The sequence below is a fragment of the Hippocampus guttulatus genome, chromosome 8, assembly GCF_054856545.1.
Source record: "Hippocampus guttulatus isolate MCC_2025c chromosome 8, RoL_Hgut_1.0, whole genome shotgun sequence".
NCBI classification, from domain to species: Eukaryota; Metazoa; Chordata; class Actinopteri; order Syngnathiformes; family Syngnathidae; genus Hippocampus; species Hippocampus guttulatus.
Window position 1 is genome coordinate 13,629,846 of NC_141268.1, and position 21,017 is coordinate 13,650,862.

Here is a 21,017-nt window from a genome sequence, read left to right on the forward strand (position 1 = left end):
ATTGCAGTTAGCAATAAATGTAATGCAAGTAAATGAAACGATTCATATCATCAACGAACACAATTCAAATCGTTCATAATTTAATATGATATCACTCTTAATCAGACTGATGCCATTAAACAGTGGAACCTGGCAACACTCACGGCGAGGAAAATTTAAGGTGGAGTGAAATGAAAGGTGTCACAGGAGTGGAGGAGGTGTGTCATGTGACTTTTATGCACCAATGACCTTTGGTGTTACATTACATCTACCTGGCCCTGTTGTGTTTAATGTTCCAAGTCAAACAGCGGACTTTACAAGTTACACTTTAAATTATTGTTTTTCTTTTTGGTCAGATTTTGATATGGGATAATATCAAAATAAATCTTCATGAATGGTTGACTAATGAAGTTGTATTAATGCTTAACACCCTTGGCTGAGTATGCGTCACAATCCGAACGACTCCATAGTTTTGTTTCATCTCCTTCTATTTCTTTCTTTGGAAAGATATGTCCGTGTAATTTAATGTAATCTTGGATTCTTATACTCTTAACTATGCACCAACTTTTGATTGGGGCTGAATCTGAAAGGTGATCACAATATACAATATTTTTTAGTCATTTGGGGACAGGTTTAGCTGCTGTTTCTTACACTACTTTATTTTTTCAATTCACTAATCCCCGTGTATTAAACACAATCAAAGGTGGCTCAACTCATTTTAAGATTGATTTGATAAATCTATCCAACCGCTATGCATACAAATTGATGTGTACATATACTGTATGTTCTCAACTCTACATTATGATTTGGTAAAATGACTAATTAGCATGTTGTGGCCCCAATGTCAAAATTCATCGCTACAATTGAGTATGTCGTGACCACAATTTTGTGGTTTCTTTCAAGTTCATGCTCAAGTCAACTTTATTGTCAAATGTGCTCTATGTACAACATACATCACAGATGAAATTTCTTTCCTCTCAACCACAGGAGAGAGAGGAGCCGCTGCGGGTGCCCGCGCCACCGTCAATAGAACAGGTAACATAAAGTGACAAAATAATACAACACAACACATAAGACACAGACAATCGTGCAATCTTAACCACTTTTTCTGCATACACTTTGTTGTTAGAAGCAGTTATAGAGGAGAGAATCAAAGTGTCCTTTCACCAGTGGATCAGACGTCATGCTGAAAATGTGCACACGTCTGTGACAAGCTAAGTTTGAAAGCAAACAAGAAGCTGTAGCGTCCATTAACGAAAAAGAGATTGGCTCACATCTCCTGTCTTTATATTAAGATGTCCGATAAAGTGTTAAACGAATGTTTTCAATGGCTAGAGACGTGTTGAGGGCAACCATACCATAAAATATAAAACTATAAATTGAAATGAAATTATTGTGCTGTATCAGTTAATATTCAGATGAAAATCTATATGGGGGTTCATTTGAAATGTGTGATTCGAATCGGAGAGCATATTTGTTGTGTGGGCATTTATTGGGAGGAAGGGGGCTGCAGCAGGGGTTGTTATGCTGAGTGATTCTCTCCCTCCTCCTCTTCTTCCTCCATCTGCGTCTTTTCAGTCGCGCCTCTGTCCGCGGATAACCGCGCCAGAACAGCTCTCACGAAAAACATCCCAATTATCCTCGAAACGTCGAGTAAATGCCGTTATCTAGTATCTAAATGGTTTCCACGAGCGTATAGGGCTCCTTAAATCGACACCAATCGCCTCCGAGTGACTGAAGAAGATGATCTCTTGGCTCGGGGAGGCTGTGCTGCCGCTGCTGCGTGGGGGAGTGGGTCCTTACATCCTGTGGCGTTTCCTGTGTTTGTAAACTAGACGCTCTCGAAAATCCTCGGCCGACCCGAGCTCCAAGGTAAAACGATCGTCCTTTCATTGCCTTTTGGGGGGTTGCTGGTGTTTCGCGAGACATTTTATGGTGAGCGCCGCTTCGTTCTAGACGCCCACGTAAGGACAAGGGTGGACGCGAGACATTTACTCGATGTTTTAGCTTCGACATTAGCCGTCGCGAGCTAACGTTAGCTTGTTCGTCGAGAGGGGGAGGCTCTCTACGACGGCCATTATGAGCGTCGTTATCGCCCCATCTAGTCTCGAGCGACTCGGGCTTTGTCTTCCAATAGTCACTCAGAGAGCGACGTCGATTAATCCACATTTCTCGACGGCTATGTTCGTCGGACCTCTGTGTGTTATTTAAGACTAAATGGTGTAAAATAACACGCAGTGTGTAACATTACAGTGGGCGAGGGCGCTATCAAGGCAAGTCAGCTAATGGCTACTTGATGTTCGCTAAACTAGCGTCAGGTTTGGTTGACGCGCGAAGGCCAAGCCCTGCAAAATGTCGAAAATAGGAATTTTATCTTCCTCAAACATTGGGTAGTAATAAAGTACAAACGTCATAACCAGAACATGGTCCATAATGTAGTATTTTTTATGATCTTTATTACTCTGTAACAAGTGTTAACAACGTTAGCTTAGCAAAGCTAATATAGCAATGCAGCTTTCACCCAAATAAATATTTTCCTTTTTTTAAAACTTTGGTTCTCATGAGTCTAACATGAGTGTAACGAACTATAACGGAAACACACTGTACACCATGCTGCAAATACATACTTGCAGTTACCGCGTCGTTTTTATTCAACGTTTTAAATGTGTCCTGTTTTGTTGTTAGCTTGTTGCTAAAGAAAGATTTAGTCAAGTGTGACTGTCATTAAAAATATGAAACTTTATAGCAGCTTGTTTTCCAATATTATTTCTGACAAGTTTTCAACTAACAATTTTAGTACATAAAGAAAAGGTCATACTGAATTACGTTTGTTTATTATTTTAGGCATTTTGTGGTGGATTAAATGTCATTTTCCATATAAATTCATATCACAATCCCATGTCAACATGTCCCATGCTATGTACGTTGTCAGTTATTACCATATATTTCTGTCTTGTTTATCACCTTGCAGTATAAATTAGTGCCAATGCTAGGTGAAATAAGTTTAGATTGTTTCTCGGATGCTACACTCGTATTGCTTTAGCTGGAGATCTCTGAAACCAAAAAGTAACTTTACCACTGTACTTAAAAATAGTATTATCATATTTTGTGAGATAAATATTATATTCAGATAAGATGCATGTATAGTTCCAGTAGCCCATACTTGGGTAAACGTAACCATGGGAGTATATGTAGCTAAAAAGGCAAAAAGTGATGTTGTAATTCCATGTGTTGTCTGTTTCATCCACATCCTCCTCTTCTTCAGTTTGAATGCTAGATGAGTGAGGTGGGTGTGGCTTCCCACCAGCCTGACCATCCTGACTGACGGCTCTCTGGATGACCTTGTCCCCACCCCTGTCCCTGCGCTCACACACACCGTTACCACAGCAATGTCACACCTGCCCAGCAGCTCAGTCCGCGACCATATGAAATGGGTTTGTGTTTTATAACACCAAAGTGGTTGCAAGCCACTTTTTGATGAACAGTCTTATGTCACTCAGGATGTTGTCGTCTATAATTGCAGTGCAATGGATGCATGTCAACAGAAAGTTAATCTTAAATCTCATCTTTCATTTCCCAGGCCGGTCTGCTCGGCTGTGAAGCGGTGCTCTCCAGCATGGCCCTGATGCAGGCCAGCACTATGGCAGCTCCACCCAAAAAAATGATGGCTCCACTCGGACACGCACCACCACAGAGGGACGGGCCTGACCGTGGTCCCCAGAGTCACATGATCCTCCCGTCTGGCATGAGCTGTCCACCATTGGTTAGGATTCACTGTGAAATTTGAGCAGGAAAATTGCACTCGTTGAATTCCACGTGTAATATTTCTTAAGCGTTGACTTTTTATCAGTACGAGGGAAAAACCTACATATTTTCACTACTGGCTTTCTATTGTGTTTAAAATCTCAGGAGTTCCAAAAAGCAGGAATTCTGAAATAATATTCTTTGTCCTTTATTTCAGCTGATCCGGAAGGAAGGTGAATTCCAAGCTCCGCGCCTGCTGGATGAGAAGGACATGAGGACCAATGAGGACCTGCAGCAGAAAAAAAAGAACAGGAAATCAGTGGCGCCCTGTAAAGTGAGAGAACAAGAGGGAAGGGGAGGGAAGGTCAGTGGCTGTGATTGCAAAACAGGGAACGGTCTTGGAGCGCTTCCCCCTCTTGGGGCTCTCCCTAGTCTACACATTTATTTGTGTGTGTGTGTGTGTGTGTGTGTGTGTGTGTGTGTGCGTGTGTCAGAGGGAGGGGTGGCGTTGTGGGGGAGGAGGAGCAAATTGAAGATGTGTAGGGGGGTGGGGGATCTGGAGAGGAAAGCTGGGGGGAGGGGGGAGCAGGGCAGAGCCCTGCACAATAACAGTAGTTGTTTGCATAACAGGGGGAGCAGCACCACGGCCTTTTGGAGGGGATTGTAAGTTAATTCTCCATCAATCCTAGACAAAAGTTGCAAAATAAACCATCATTGTAGGATATTTATAAATAACATATATAACTTTTCATTAACAAGACAGTCAGGAAAAGGTATGGACACAAACATCTTAGTTTATGACTGGTGCACAAGAAGTGTTGCTAAACGGCTATTCATTACTGTCCTCCTCAGGGCACAGGTGGAGATGAGAATGGTCCATCTTCCAAAGTGCAGAAAAACTTTATTTGTGACCACTGTTACGGAGCTTTTAGGAGCGGATACCACCTGAAGAGACATATCCTCATTCACACAGGTAGGCGTCATGCTATCAACTGTAGTGCCCTAAAACGGCAAATCTAAAATGCTCTGGATGATAGCACTCTGCAGCAAATGTAAGGTGTCAAATGGCCTGTTTGGTACAGTATAATAGGTTTTGCCTCACAGTTTTAGTGGTTTCTGTGGGAGCTTGAACTAAAACTGGTGCTCTTCGGTTTAGGGGAGAAGCCGTATGCTTGTGCCGTATGTGACATGAGGTTTATTCAGCGTTACCACCTGGAGAGACACAGCCTCATTCACACGGGTATGCGTCTTTTAACCGTACCCATTTTGCATATATATATCCTCCAGACTGCCTCTGTAGTCTGACACTTGTGGTAATGGACGGATGTTCAGGGTTCATTTTGTCTGTGGACAGTAATTTCCAACAAAGCCACCACCATGCTAAAAAAAAAATCTGTTCAGCCCGAAGCATTTCAAACACAACATTTGTCCTCTTAGTTGTTTCCTCAACACCAAGTAAACCTGCTCCAGGCGGTCTATCACAGTGTGTGTTCCATCAGTGCCAAGTCCACTATTTAAAAACCCTTGCTTTTTGTAGTTTAGCAATTTTCATGAATAGCTTCAGTACATTATTTTGAACTGCTACAGAACCTACAGACCTCATCTGCAGATTTTTTTTTTTTTAAATTCCAGATGTGTGGATGCTACATCTGACCATTAGTTTTTTTGATCCTGGGTCGCTTCCTTTTTTTAGACCCGTTTTATTTTAACACCAAAGGCCAAAAAGAGTAGGTTGCATTGCTTTTGTGCTATGGGTCCCCAAAAATACGAATACCTATCGTACAAAGACAGAAATGTCTTTTTGTAACCATGCTTTTGAACTGTACACATTTCCATTTAGTCACTGGGGCATTAGGAGTTGAGAGACTTCTGTTTCTTTTTTTTTTTGTAGGCAACTTTAATGTGATAAAATTGAGTCAGTCGATTTATTGATGACCTCATTTATGTTTTTCCAGCACGTTTCAGTTAGTCCCCAAATTATATTTGCGTCATGGACCGGTTTCATTTTAAGACATATTTTGATCGACCATCATGGAAATTAATTAAAGTAAATCATTAAAATGCAACTTCTTTTTCCACTGACTGCGGTGGATTCCATTAGTGGGCACCTGGTGCATGATTTTGTCTTCACTAAATTGCCAGTGTTACAGATTAAATCAGTAAATCTTCAGAATTTGTGCACCTCGGGGGTGATGTTGTTTGACATCAGCGCATGTTTAAACGTACTGTCCATACATACATTAAATACACATTTTTAAACACACATGCATAAATTCATTGAACTATGTGTACGTGTGTTCAAATATGGAGATGGGTAGTTTAAAGATTAACTAGAATACAGAGAGCAATACATCAGTTTCCACATGTAGTTTATGAATGCAGACACTCAAACTTATTAACACCTCCTACAACAGTGCCCCCTATGGCCACAATTTATGATGAGTCCAATATCCCCCCAACACCGGTCTCATCTTGTGTTCCATAAGCATAAGTTATAGAGGTGCACTCAGCATGTGGAATCAAATGATCACAGAATTTTGCACTAAACTATTGCCCGCACACATTTTAAGAAGAAAAGATATAAAAGCAAGTTTTCTTGATAGTGGACTTGAAAACTAACTCATGGACCACAGTGTTTGTCCTCAAGTAATAGGCCAGATGTGCACTTCTTGAAAAGAAAAAAAAATATATGTATATATATTGAGAAGCCCTGCATGGACATCAAAGGACTATGTTTTTTTTGGTTTGTTTTTTTGGGGGGTGGGGTCATATTAAATCTTTCATTAGATTGGTGCTTTAATTTTGGAGTTATTTTCAGAAAACGGGGATGTCAGATGACGCGAAACAAGAACCGTGTCTTAATCACCCCACTACCTGTCATCTTAACATCTCAGTCACACGATTTTACTTAATATGGACACTTTTGGTGTGACGTTAATGGAGTTGTAACCACGATATTAGTTTTCATTCTTTTGATACATTCACTTTATTTAATGGTGTAATCGTTTTTTAACGATGACAAGTTCCAATAATCCATGGCGGATCATGATTTTGCGTGTCTCTCATTCAAATTATGGTAGGTGAGATGGAAGGAACCACTGTGTTCATTAATATTGTCGTGCTGGTAAAAAGTGGTTGTATTAGAATTATCCTCCAGCCTTGTGCATTTTGACTGAAGCAGTTTCCTGCCGGGTTCCCAATTAGTCCTTTGATGTCCACCCACATCTACATATGCACATTAATGGCTGCCGCTCATGTGGCTAAGCTGTAATTAGCTCTGGGGTTTTTTTTGTGGTTTTTTTTTTAACCTTTTAGCAAAATTTCAATGATCTGAGTTTGGAGCAGGAATTGAATGCAAAGCTTTAGCAGCGTGCGAAGCAGGTTATGCCTAAGAAAAAAATAAAACCAAAACAAATTGTCTCAAACAACACCCCTTCCCCAGTGTTGAAAAGGTCATTCATCATAGTCACTAGTGATGCAAATGTATCTGCTTCCGCTGGCCAGTGTGATCGCTGTCTTGCGCGTTTTCTTTGCTGTCTTGCTGCTGCTGCTGCCTTGTGTGTCTCGTTCACGCATGCTTGGCTCACATCCTGTGGCTGTTTTTGTGTCATAACTCCACGCAACGAATGCTTCCGAATCGCAGATGACACAATTGGACCCAAACAAGCCTTTGATGACTGTCCCTTTTAATGCCAAAGCGAGGTCGTAGCTAATGTGTGACTTTGTGTATGTAGGGGTGAAGCCGTACGCTTGCTCCATGTGTGACATGAGGTTCTTCCAACGTTACCATCTGGCAAGACACAGCCTCACTCATACCGGTATGCGTCTACATACACTAGCTTCTCCGGTAGAAGTGCCCTCCACTTATCCGCTCGTTCAACAGCAGAAAGAAACACGACCATGCCACAATTGACTTTCAAATTTTTTATTTGACTTGAAATGTTAGGAAGAATGAAGATGTATCCAGACATGTTCCAACAGCCAAACATCAAATAATTCTAGTGTTAAGTATCCACGTATATGTACGAAACATCAGCTTTCCCCCCCGCTGAGCGCTCTACTTTGTCCACGCAGTCACTACTTTGTCCCCTCTCAAAATGTTTGGACACATTTGAATGTGGCTGACATAATTTGGGGGATATAATTAGACCCAGTTGGGAGGATGTGTGGATGTATAAGAGGAGCTGAGCTGCACCTGAGGGAAGAGTTGATGGTTCTGGTTTGTTGTGTTTCTAGCTTCTGCTGACATACTTTTTGTGTGTAGGGGTGAAGCCATACGCTTGCTCCATTTGTGACATGAGATTTTTCCAACGCTACCACTTGGCAAGACACAGTCTCATTCACACGGGTATGAGGTTGCTCTTCCTTGATTTATTTAAACCTTCCTGCTGGCCTAGTGGTCATTAACGCTTCCTTATTTCAAGAATGATCTTCACTGGTCTTCTCAGGCCTGTAGCCTGCTAGTGCTAGTTACTATATGACCTAAGCCTCGAAGCAGTTGTTCCAGAGAGATAACTTTGACCTTAGCCCGAAGACAAACATGTTGAACTCCTTCGTACTGTGAACGACTATAAAATAATAGCTCTGTGCGTAAAGTGTACTTATGCCACCGCCTTTGGCATGTCTGGATACATAATAACCGGGTGTGTCCTTTTGAGATCATTTGTGGTGTTTTTGTTTTTTTTCTTTTTACCAAAAAAAAATTTTTTTGCTTTGTGTGTACAGGGGTGAAGCCATATGCTTGCTCCATGTGTGACATGAGATTTTTCCAGAGATACCACCTGGCGAGACACACTCTCACACATACTGGTACATGTTTATTTTCACCCCCTCTGACCTTACCACGCGTCAGAGTGTTCGAGTGTCTCGGCCTCACCCTAACTGTCAGAGCACTGGGACACAAACGCCCTTCCACTGCGCGCTACCTACACGGCTCTACCCACTATTGACCTATTTGCACTGTCGTGGCCAGGTACTATTTCCTCTACCTGGTCGGTTGAGGGTCCAAGCATGACGTGACGAGAACATGTGGTGCAAACGGCTGCAGATTTGTCGGTGTTGCGTTTTTGTAACATTTGGAGAAAAGGCTGGAATTGATGGGAAAACAACACACCTTCTAATGTTAGCGTACCCTGCTGCTGCTGTGCTGTAGTTCTGAGCGCTCCAGTGTCTATTTTCATGCTCGTGCCGGCCTCCTTTCGATTAAAGTCTCCATTTATTGTTTGTTAGCACGACTGTTTTTTTATTGTATTTCTTTTTTTTTTAAATGAAAATCCAACAGATCCACTCAAGCTGAGGCCCCGCCGTGTAGGTGCCACACAGTGGAAAATCAGCTCAAGACAAATAAGGGCCCTTTAATTTTGTACAGTTCTTTCATTACTTATTTTTGGTTTACTTACAGTATCGGCATTAATGTGTGACAAGGAACTCGTTAGCCCTGGTAATATGTCATGGCCCCAAACTAACTCCTACATGTCAACATTCATTTGTGTTTGTAGCTGACAGGAGCACTTTAATAAAGTTTGGTACTGTATGCATTCAGGGGTGAAGCCGTATGCTTGCTCCATGTGTGACATGAGGTTCTTCCAACGTTACCATTTGGCAAGACACAGCCTCACTCATACCGGTATGCTGCATTTGTTCCCCTTTTACTTGAAAACATTGAAATATAACCAAGCAACAACATGTCTAACTTATTTCTTAAGTCCCGTTTCCTACAAGATCATTTTGCAATTGGTGGAAATTTTCCACTAAAACTGTAGGCTTTGTTGGAAAACCGTCCACCGAAAAAAAACAAATGTCCCTCCTTGTGATTGCAAACTGTAATGTTATTATTCTAGCATGTGTTATCATCGAGCACTTTATGACACCAGCAACATCGAGCACATTACACAAATAAAGATTCAATGGCAGACATCACTAGTCTGAAATACCCAAAAGAGAAGTTCCATTTCTCCCGACTGAATCCATATTGGGCTTCTTGACCTTTGAAATGGTGCATTTGCAAAAACGTCAAGCTCAAAAACGTATGCACTAAGACTGAACATTATTAAAGTACCTCCTGTGTTTTATTTTCTTAAGATCTGCTTTTTGGTAATCGTTACAACTTAGCTTATGATGTCTGCCAGTTCTTTTCTGGCGTAATGTCTCATTGTACGTTCAGTTTGCTAGCACCCAGTAGCATGTCTATGTATCTTTGCATGTCGCCTTTTTGGTGTTTGGAAAAATGCATCTAACCTTCTTGTGTTCCATTCAGGAGTGAAGCCATATGCTTGTACCATGTGTGACATGAGGTTTATACAACGTTACCAACTGGAAAGACACAGTCTCACTCACACAGGTAGGTCCCTTTTTTGTTTAAATGTGGCGTGGGGCACACTGTCATGGTCATACGGCTGCCTTGAAATTGTGTTACCACATGTCACCAAATGAATTGTGTCATGTCATGTCAACTGTATACTTGACGAGCAGTTGTATAGTTTGATGGCGTTGAACGACTGTTCATGGGATTTAATTGTTGCGTTTTGGTTGTATTGCGGTATCGTACATTTTGAAGCTTCTATCGTACGTCATAACTGAAGCTCACGCGTTTGATACGTAGGCCTTTATTCGTAGACATCCGGCAATTCTTTCACCATCTTACTTGACATTAAATCCGTGTGAGGGGTGATAGAAATGATTCATTTCGGGTAGTTCTAGGTCAGAAGCTAATTAGAATGTATTTCAACAACACCACTCCACGCAGGCCAATTTATTGTGTCCTTGCTCATTCAATTGACTGACATTGTCTTTTGTCACGTTTTCTTTGAAAGGAGGATTTTTTTCACAGAAACACAAATGATTTACAGATCATAGGGCTGGGCGATATGACTGAAAACACGCATTTCATTTTTGTTTATTGAAAATTAGGACCCGGAGAAAAACAACGTTGACTTGAGGGTCATTTTATTTTAAAAGACAAAATGTGAGCTTTAATTAGAGATCAACACGACTATGAAAAAGTCAAACAAACTGGTCGATATAAAGATCAAATAAACACCTTCTCAAACATAACGTGCTTAGTACAGCTGCGCGGTATGGCTGAAAAATGTTTCGCAATATAAGTTCATATCGGTCAATATTGATCATTTTTACTTTCTAAATATTTTTTACTGATTTAAAATAAGGGAATTAACTGGTTTCGGTGTTTACATTGTTACGTAGCGCTCCTTCAGCAGTGCAGCGTGAATATTTATTTGAGGAAGACGAGACCCAAAAGGAGCATTGTCAATCGTTTACCTTAACCTCATTCAATGTCCCGACAATGTAAGTGTGGCGAACCTCTTCCATTACCGTTGATCAACCATTTTAGGATGTCTTTGTCTTTTAAGCGGGCTAATTATTGCCATCGTCCATTCATGTTTCCCTTGCCTGGATTGTGAGTTGAATGCGATGCTGAGGGTCGTGCTTGGCTAATACAGTCCAAGACAGGGAACGCCTCTACTGCTGTATTCCGGAGGTGTTTAATCGGGTTACTATGGACGATATCATCTTATTGCAGAGTTGTGCTGAATCGACTGGTCTTTTTTTTTTTGAAGGAAGTTACACTGTGTGAATACTCCAAATGCGCACACATGCACACATGTTTTCTTCGTTGTTTTAGCTGCTGCTGCTTCGTTGTTTGGAGTCAGCTGGCCCATATGTCCGTGCCAACAACACACGCAGTGCCATTATCGAAGGCGTTTTCTATTGATATGAATCACGTGTCTATCGCGATATATATTGATATTGCCCAGCCCTAACAGATCACCAAGACTTTTTCGATCAGTCCTCTACAGTTATTTACAGTGTTCCATTTTATGTCTGATTTTACATTGCAGATGTTACGTTCTTATATATTGTGCATAGCTTGACAACTGCCCAAAATTGTCTAACCTGCGATCAGCGTTGAAAAATAAATCTGTAGAAATGAGTAAATCTCGTATTGGCTTTTGTTCTTGGTGAAATGTGTCCATTTAGGACCTCAATTATTCCTTTGGATATGAAGGTTTGCAGATTGGTTCCTTTTTGCTCTCCGGATGATTTTTATTGTCCATCAACATTTAGAAATTCGAACACTGACTGTAGAATTAGCAATCCTAGACCTCGAGCAAAGTCATGTCGAATTGGAATGGCAGATGTACTTCCTCACCTGGTGGAATCTCTGCAGCAAACTAAGCGCTGATTAGTGCACCAAAACTTTACTAAATAATTAGTAAAGTTTAGCGGCGATCATTTTCGGCAGTTGAATCATTTCTTTTCCACGCTAAAGCTGGTACTTTGTGTGCATAGGGGTGAAGCCGTACGCTTGCACCATGTGTGACAAGAGGTTTTTTCAGCGCTACCACCTGGCGAGACACAGCCTCACTCACATGGGTATGCGCCTGCCAATCTTAAGACAGTCACACTATTAGGATGCTGCAACATGTGTTAAATGTCTGTCTTCTGACACGTTGTTGATGGGGCAGATTTAGGGTATCAGCACCACTGACTTTATTGACTCGTGTAAAGTAAGTGGAATCAGAAAATGGTGTCATTTCCCTACAACCACCTTTTTTTTAGCTCAGCCTTTGCCCATGTCATTATTGTTAGGGTATGACATTGGTTATTAACCACAGACATCAATTTAGTCCGGATGAGTTGCTTTTCAACACTTGACGATTTCTTGTTGCTTTTGGTGCAGAGACACACATTAATGCTGTTGATGCTCTGCATTTAGGTGTGAAACCTTATGCTTGCACCATGTGTGACATGAAGTTTTGTCAGCGTTACCACCTGGCGAGACACAGCCTCACTCATACGGGTATGGGTCCGTACACCGTGCCCAGTACATTCTGTGTGCACCTTTCCATTTGTCACTTCACTTCAGGAAATCGCTCATGTGTAACTTACCATATCTGATACGGGAATAGAGGAAATCTTTTGGGTTTTAATCCTTTCAGGGACAGTGGTTACTACAGTGGACAGCTTATCGTATTATCAGGTTAACAGGGTGCATGAAAGAGTAGGCGCCTGTGATGTTTGAGTATAATTTTTGTAGTGAAAATGTATTCCTATAGCTGTGATTATTTCCTTTACAATGTATTCATTGAAAATAAAAACCCACAGGAACAGATTACCTACTATGTTGTGCGCTCTGTATTCATAGAGAGATCAAATGTAAAATAGACAAACAAATCAATACTTCTGGTGGCTGGTATTAATATGATTAGGGACATCGTATTAGTTACATAAAGTATTCCCGTGCTAAATTTTTTTCTGCTGGCTGTTGTTTAATTGGAATCGTACCTGTGCTGTATTAGAATAAATACTTTAAAGTAGGGCCGCACAATATATTGTTATCGCAATATTGGCCAATGCAATAGGCATATCGCAGAGACTTAATTGACAGATGAAATTGTATGCTTTTATCAGACTTGGACCAATCAGATGCAACCGCCATTCAATACTGGAACAGTATTTAGAAGCATTACCATTTAACCCTTTAAGGGGCAGCGGTTACTACAGTGGGCAGCTTATCATGTTATCCGGTTACAGGTTATTATTATTGGTGCATGAAAGGGTTCATTCACTAAGAATACAATGGGCTTGCTTATTTTGCTGCATGAAAAAAAAAATTCGTGAGATGATAAACATGTCATTTTTCTTTTGGAATATGTTAAATACCGCAATCATATAACCCCATATCACATGTTTTTCCAATATCGTGCGGCCCTACTATGAATAACTTCAAACATGGGCATAGAATGCTTGTCCGAGGAGGTAAAGACGGTGGGTCGCCTTGGTTGTTTGGATGTGCCAAAAGTCAAACTTAAAGCTTGTGAACAGTTACGACCTCTGAAGAGAATTAAGTGTACAGTTTTTACGGGCAGACGACGTCGAAACAATAACCAACAGGCTCTCTATGAGTATCTTTTATCTTTTGTGTTATTTGTTTCAACTTTCGAGACCCTGATTGCAAGTCAAGTATGTCTCTTTAACTAGCAGCGGTGAACCCCCACTGACCGATCAGAAACGGATTTGATAGACATTTGGTCAAACTTGCTTCTGACGGCCTTGTTTGTGATGTTTGACCTGAGCTTGCCATGGCTAGCGTTTCATTTACCTGTAGGAGTGTTTGATTAGGCCACAAAATCTAAAGCCACTATAGCTAAATCTTTTCTGCCAGAAATGTCAACAGATTGAGATCTTCTCATTGCATTAATTGGGAAATGTGTGGTTAATAACCAATAGCGTAGGTATGTTTACATAGACAAAAACTGCAAAGTGAAGCAAAAAAAAAATTACAATGTTGCTACTTTGCATTTAGGTGTGAAACCTTATGCTTGCACCATATGCGACAAGAGGTTTTTTCAGCGCTACCACCTGGCGAGACACAGCCTCACTCATATGGGTATGCGCCCACCTTGCCCATGACACTTTTAATTCACATTTGACTTTACATGACATCACACACAGCTCTATGAGACGGACGCCTAAATTCCGATCATATCTGCAAATGCATCGTAGATATACAGCTGTCGATCATGTTTTTTACCGAGATTGGACATAAAAAAACCAAACAAACACAAAAGGCTTGCTATATTTCTTGAAAATGTTGGTTGACAACCCATCAATTCTGAGTAGAGAAGCACATTGCATCACTGTTGGATTGTGAACACCAAAAACCAAAGTGTGAAAGTAATACCTGTAATAACTCTGCGTTTAGGTGTGAAACCTTTCGCTTGCACCATGTGTGACATGAGGTTTGTTCAGCGCTACCACCTGGCCAGACACAGCCTCACTCATACTGGTATGCGTCGATGCACCTGCCCCTCGATCGTTTTGAACCCTTACCCCCCATCAGGCTTTTAGCACACACCGCCTCATTTAAAATACTTCTTTGATTAAAGGCCACACGTGTTAACGAAAAAAAAAAGGCTTTTACAGCTGTTACAGCTGTGTAAGTTTTGCGGTTGAAGGCAATCATCGTCAAGAAAATGGAGGCCGCTGTCTTAGGATATTGTCGTGTTTTCACAATGCAACAGTTACCGTGGGAGCATTCGAGCCCGAGATGCCAACCCTTCTAATTTCCCAGAATGTCCAGGATGACCGAGGTCAGCCTGACCCCTGACATTCCCCGACACATACAGGCCCTTCATATTTCAAAATAATGCGTCCTCCATTGCCTCTGTGTGTTATCTCGCCACACAGTCTGACAGACACATCACTTATACGACATGTCTGTATTGCGAGCTCACTTGTAGACATCCGCGATGTCAGTGGTTGTGCCGATTTCTGCCTGCTGGGCATTTCGGGAAAGTGGGGAGGATTGGCATATCTGTTACTGGTAGATACGCGTATGTAATGAGCGGTTGAGAACCGCGCCATGTTATCGTGGTGGCGGTGTTGCTTCCGATGCAAACCGCAGTGCCGCAAAGCCGCTAAACGCGCCGCCGAGAGGCTGAACGAAATCGGATTTTGTGCATGAATTGGCGACTGTGTGGTTAATAACCAATAGCGTCGGGATGTATAGGCAAAGAATGGAAATGGAGCCGAAGTCATGTAACAATTGCCACTTTGCATTTAGGTGTGAAACCTTATGCTTGCACCATGTGTGACAAGAGGTTTTTTCAGCGTTATCACCTGGCGAGACACAGCCTCACTCATATGGGTATGCACCCGCCCACCTAAACAATGACACTGACCCAACTTCCATGATTATCGATTGTGATTATTTGACCAAAGGCGGATTTGCTCGCGTGCCATTCAGCGTTTTCTGCATCACGTTTGAATCACAAACACCAGATAAATAAGAGTGGAGTGTGACATCATCAGCTCATGTTGTGTTAGCTGTGGATTTGAAAATTGATCAAACACAACTTCAATTTACTCCTTGGATTGAGCACTGAAACGCGGTTAACAACCCATCAATGGCAATTTGACGAAATCGAGGGATGATGGAGCCGAATGACAAGTCCTGAAAATTAATGTCTTAATGCTTTGCGTTTAGGTGTGAAACCTTTTGCGTGCACCATGTGTGACATGAGGTTTGTTCAGCGCTACCACCTGGCGAGACACAGCCTCACTCATACGGGTAGGGGTCCGTACACCTGCCCCCCTCTCATCTTTCCAGTCACTTTGACGCAATCTTTCCAAGAGCGTAGCTTCCACACTGCCAGAAATGCGAACACTTATTTAGAGCATTCCCTCTAATTGTTACCAACCCCCCCCCCCCCCCCCCCCCCAAAACGCCTCCACGAGGCTTTTTTACTCGTGCCGGTTGAAGCTAACGACACCACCAGCCAACCTGTTTTGCTCATCACACATGCTCATCGTGGAACATCCAAATGTAGATCTCAGCCAAGGCGTGTCTCAGATGTGGATTTATGTAATCCTCCATCTCGTTTTCCCACTCGGGTTGCTTTGCAAGGAGACCCAGTGCCTTGCAATTAGTTTTGCGAATTAGATTAACTAGTTGTGGGAGGGTTTTCCCCCCTCCTTTTTGTTCCATTTTTAACACAAATAGAAAAAGAAAGAAGACGTTTTCCACACTCTCTGAACTTATGCAGCTCACATTTTACATTTGTCATCACTCCAGTTGAAAACCCTTATTTTTGCGGTGCAGCACAGTAACACTGAGCTCAGCCTTTTCTTGGACGTCCATTGAAATACTGTACTTTGAAATTCAGAATTCTATTACAGAAATACATTTTAACATTTGTAAGCTTTTTTTTTTTTTTTTAATGATATTCCAGTACAATACATTAGAGATAGACTCAAGTTTTTTTCAGGGCCAATGCCAATTATTAGTGGTCAAGGAAACCATTGATATTGATATTTGGAGCCGATATTTCTTTTCAGTAAAACAGAAGAAACTGGTGTCAAATTTTTAAAGAATACAAACTCCGACTTATAACTTAGTTGAATTGTCTTCATGCGTATGTTTATTGAACAGCTTTTTAGATTTGCGACATGCATTTTTTTTAATCTTAAAGAGATATGTTTTAAAATTCAAACAAAAATTTGTGGGAGCTCATCAGCAGGTCTCAAAAGTTAAATGACAACATAAACAAGGAAATTGGTCCCGATTATTTTCGAAAGTAAATAAAGTTATTTCTACATTTCTAAATAACTTAAATGTTAAACTTTCCATTATCTTTGTTTAGATTTCCAACAATAACAAAAGGCGCGGTGAGTTCTCATGGTCAGCGGCATCTCTTATAAAGTTAATTTACATTTTCAGTTCATGCAGAGTTAAATTGATCTCTTTTCAGCTATCTGATTTTTTTAAAGATATATTTTTTAAGGCCAATGTCTATGTTTCTCAAAATGCCGAATATCCGTCACGCACTACAATACACTTTTCTTCGATTATTTCTATTCTTATCCTATCTTCACTGATCGGCTGGGAGAAATCTCAGTGCCCGTTACCTTTATATCGTGAGGAATTATTTTGACCCCCGTTGACCAAATATGGCCCCTTGCCCTTGAAAGGACTCCATACATGTACAAATTAGCACACATTTATGCCCCTCCTGTATGAATGTGGGAGAACAAACGTGAGGGCTCTTCCAGAACATGTAGAACACTTCATTGTTAATCTGACGCAGTGCGCTTGACATATTCTGTGTTCCAGCTGTCTCCACATAGTTGCATGTGTGAACATTTCCGCATTGTGTGTGTCTGTGTGTGTGTGTATGCGTGCGGGCGTGTGTGCGTGCGCGTGGCCGAGGTGATATTGCACGTTACTTGACCTTGTGTGGTGTGCGGCGGGTAGGCCTAATACGCTGCTCTGTGTGTGTAGGGGTGAAGCCGTATGCTTGTTCCATGTGTGACATGAGGTTTATTCAGCGTAACCACCTGGAGAGACACAGCCTCACTCACACGGGTATGCGTTCCGTTGCCGCGCCCGCCCCGCGACGCGCCGCACCGCAACCTCCACTTTGATGGGATGTTGAACCAGCATCAGACGCAAGCCCAGATGCTGTTGCGTGCATCTGGGCCATGATAACTCCACTCTGATCTACACATAATGAGTTGATGAGCAGGCCTTTTGACCATCCAAACACGTATTAGTTACAGATAAGGCTTTCCGCCCACTATTGCTGCAATGCTAGTCCTCAAAGACAGTCTGACACAATTTGGTGGTGCAAAGAAGGGGAAAAAAAAGCAAATAATGACGCATTGACTCTGTTGTGTGTGCTTTTTGCTAGGGGAGAAGCCGTTTGCGTGTGACATGTGCGATATGAGGTTTATCCAGCGTTACCACCTGGAGAGACACAAACGCGTGCACAGCGGCGAGAAGCCTTACCAGTGTGAGCGCTGCCAGCAGGTGAGCACAACATATTTTGTTTTATTTTTATTATTATTAGGTGTTTTTGGAATGTAGTTGTTCATGTTCGGATTTATTTCAATAACATGTACAAGTACTAATGTGTAAACGCTCTCCAAAGCCCAAACTGTTCGTTAAATTAGATAAAATTGTCAAGAAAAAAAAAGATTCTTCAACATCAAACCGTTTTATAACTTTTTGATCTGGCCAGAGGCCTGTTCAAGATATATTAAAACCGATTCATTAGTTCGTGTACCAGTACACTCACGTCTTTTGAAATGAAAAACGTTTTTCTGATTCAAATACATTTTCTTGCTACGCTATTTTTTTACAACTTGCATTTAAAGCTGGCGCATGTATGGAACACTTGTCCTAAAAAAATCCACTTGTTGTTTTTCCAAAAGAACTTTTCCAGGACAGACCGTCTGCTGCGGCACCGCCGGCTGTGCCAGGGCCGCGGCGTAGCAAAAGTGGAGACCCAACCGTGTTGTGAACCACGCCAGTATGCCCAAGAAGCGCCGCCCGCCCCCCCGACCTGGAGCCCCATGCACCCCCCTCCGGGTCGTCTGGCCGTCTGACATTCCACATTGGCTGCGTCTACCGGGCCGCCGGACACAGGCCAGGCCGACGGACGCGCCGCTCGCTCTACGCTGAGTGGCTCGAGCAAAGACTGACCATGTGGCTCCAGTCTTGGATTACTAATAACTGCGGGACATTTGTTGCTTTCGTTGTAACTGTTTCTTTTCTCCCCACCATATTTTTTTAACAATGAGACTTTTCTGTGATGAAGAGTGTTCCTGTTTTGTACTTACTCGGTTTTTATTGTTCCAGTGCGTCCACATTTGTTGGTACTCTGTAATGACGGCAGGGTTTTTTTTTTTTTCTGTAATTGACATACAGGGACATAGTTGCAAGGAAAAGCATTTCATTGTGTCACTTAGGTCCAAATATGGCTCGCGTCAACCAGATCCTGCCGGTCGTGGCAGCTGTGTTTCATTTGATGTCACCATGGCAACGGTAGCTTGATCAGGACTCTTTTGTGAAGCCATCTGGTTGACCGGCATTCTTTGCCTCGAACAACATTAGAGGTACACTGTCTGTAAATATTGCTACTAAGTGTTTTATTTTTTTCTTCCCTCCATTTGGTCAAGAATTACCCACAGTCGTGTTATTGTTAACCAGGACTTCCACGGAGTAGGCGATGAGTGGGCAATCCCATTTTGGCCATGTATCGATCCCCCCCCCCCCCCCCCCCTTTCTGTTGCGTGCACGCAGCTTTTTTTCCCAATTTTATTTAGCCTTTTTCCTTAATGTTTTATTATTGTGTATCAGATGTATCTACAAAGACAAGGCCGTTTTTCTGTCACAGTGGATGTTTTTCCTCTAAACTGTCGTGGTTACAGAATGTTGGTGACCCAAGTGGCACAGAAAATGTCTTACGTCATTGTCACTGATGGGGAGTCACGTGATGTGTAATACTGAAGGAAGCCCGGTCTGGTGAAACCAACACTCTGCTGTGCACTAACCATTGCCTTTTTATGCAGATATTATGTGCTTGGTGTGTTTTAACAGGTGTATGTCATATCATTGGGTGTAGCCTTAACAAAGTGCGATACACAAATAACCATTGTAATGCTCAACATTATCGTAACAAGCATTTTTGTTGTACCAGCGAAGGCAGAGAAGCTCCACCACAGCCGCTTGACTTCCTGCCGATTTATTTCTCAAATGTGACCCTCCTCGAGTTCTCATCCGCTGTCTTCTGATGAAGAACAGCTTGTGTGTACATAAGACGTCCTTTTGGTTGACTGAATGTAAGATAGGCGCAGTCCCGGAGTATATGTGTATGGAGTACCTCCGCGATTGCCAGAAAGAACATTCTTGCTTTATGTTCAATACAAATGAACAGTGTTGATTTCTCTTTGCTGTTTTTACAGCTGACGGCCTGACGGAGGGTCAGGTTAGAGGAATGCGTCGTCACTGAGCACAAAGCATGCCGCTGGTGCATAGTGGCACGTTAAAAGGGCAATACAGTACTTGTCAGTTTAGTTTTTAGTTGGACCACGCAAAAGAACCCTGACGTCGCAATCGCTTGTTTTTAACATGGACGTTTTAACTTTTCGCTCGGATCAAACCGTGGGTCTGAGTTTTATTTCAAGTACCTTTTTAATTGTAAACACTGGAGTGATGGGCGGGGGGTGAAAAAAGGCAAACTGAGTGATGGATATTTTTGTTCCCTTCAAACTGTACTCTGTTTTAGACAACGCCTCTTTCTCCTCAGAAAAGATGAATAGAAGCATTTTGGATCAGTCTGGCTGACAGCCCACTAGGGGGGTTCGTTTGAAGAAAAAGATTCCTTCTAATGCAAAGTCCCTGGTATTTGTAGTAAATTATATTGATCCTACTATTAGGAGAGCGATGACATAACGGTAGCTATCACAGATTAGTTGTTTTCTTTTTTAGTCTTGCATGCAGTTATGGTCCTCAGTTGAAATAATAGAATCTTGATATTGATTATTTTGTGTAGAAAAATGAGTGCATACAAGTAACTTCCTAAAACTGTTACAATTATTGTAAAATGGGCTAACTAATAATGTACCCTTGTGATCCAATTAGTTTCAACCGTATGGAAATCGGAGGAGAGGCTTCTTACTATTATGCTGAAATAAAAACATTTGTTAAGGACATCTGTGTCATTACTGCAATTGCTCACATCTGATTACCTTTACCATTTGATTATTTTAAAATCTGTTAATTTTTTCCCCCTCCATTCAAAGGGTATCTTAATTTTCAACTCAAATGTGTTCTATATAGCTATTCCTAACATGATATTCTGATTAATATTGTGTTTTTGGAATATGAATTAAGCAGCAAAAATCACCAGTTTTTATCCATCAAAGGAGCAGCCATTTTGCCACTTGCTGTGGAAAGAAAATGGCAGAATTGCTCAGTGTTCGGGTAA

At 41.7% G+C, this 21,017-nt stretch overlaps 1 protein-coding gene across 28 annotated transcripts; it reads left to right on the forward strand.

Annotated features, from left to right (window-relative positions):
• The first annotated feature begins 1,481 nt into the window (after positions 1 to 1,481).
• On the forward strand, positions 1,482 to 20,740 carry znf740a (zinc finger protein 740a). 28 transcript variants are annotated; one of them, XM_086116914.1, is made up of 21 exons: positions 1,484 to 1,851; positions 3,245 to 3,413; positions 3,560 to 3,742; positions 3,941 to 4,087; positions 4,576 to 4,696; positions 4,880 to 4,963; positions 7,458 to 7,541; positions 7,988 to 8,071; positions 8,449 to 8,532; positions 9,125 to 9,163; positions 9,266 to 9,349; positions 9,980 to 10,063; positions 12,034 to 12,117; positions 12,461 to 12,544; positions 14,051 to 14,134; positions 14,450 to 14,533; positions 15,311 to 15,394; positions 15,734 to 15,817; positions 17,528 to 17,611; positions 17,937 to 18,055; positions 18,460 to 20,740. In XM_086116914.1, exons 2-21 carry the CDS (start codon positions 3,369 to 3,371, stop codon positions 18,631 to 18,633), a joined length of 1,920 nt encoding a protein of 639 aa, XP_085973040.1. In that variant the 5' UTR covers positions 1,484 to 1,851; positions 3,245 to 3,368; the 3' UTR covers positions 18,634 to 20,740. The 28 variants fall into 28 exon arrangements, with proteins under 28 accessions (XP_085973049.1, XP_085973043.1, XP_085973040.1 ...); XM_086116915.1 differs by having other exon boundaries at positions 1,486 to 1,851; positions 3,941 to 4,057; XM_086116923.1 differs by lacking the exon at positions 17,528 to 17,611 and having other exon boundaries at positions 1,482 to 1,851.
• The last annotated feature ends 277 nt before the right edge of the window (positions 20,741 to 21,017 follow it).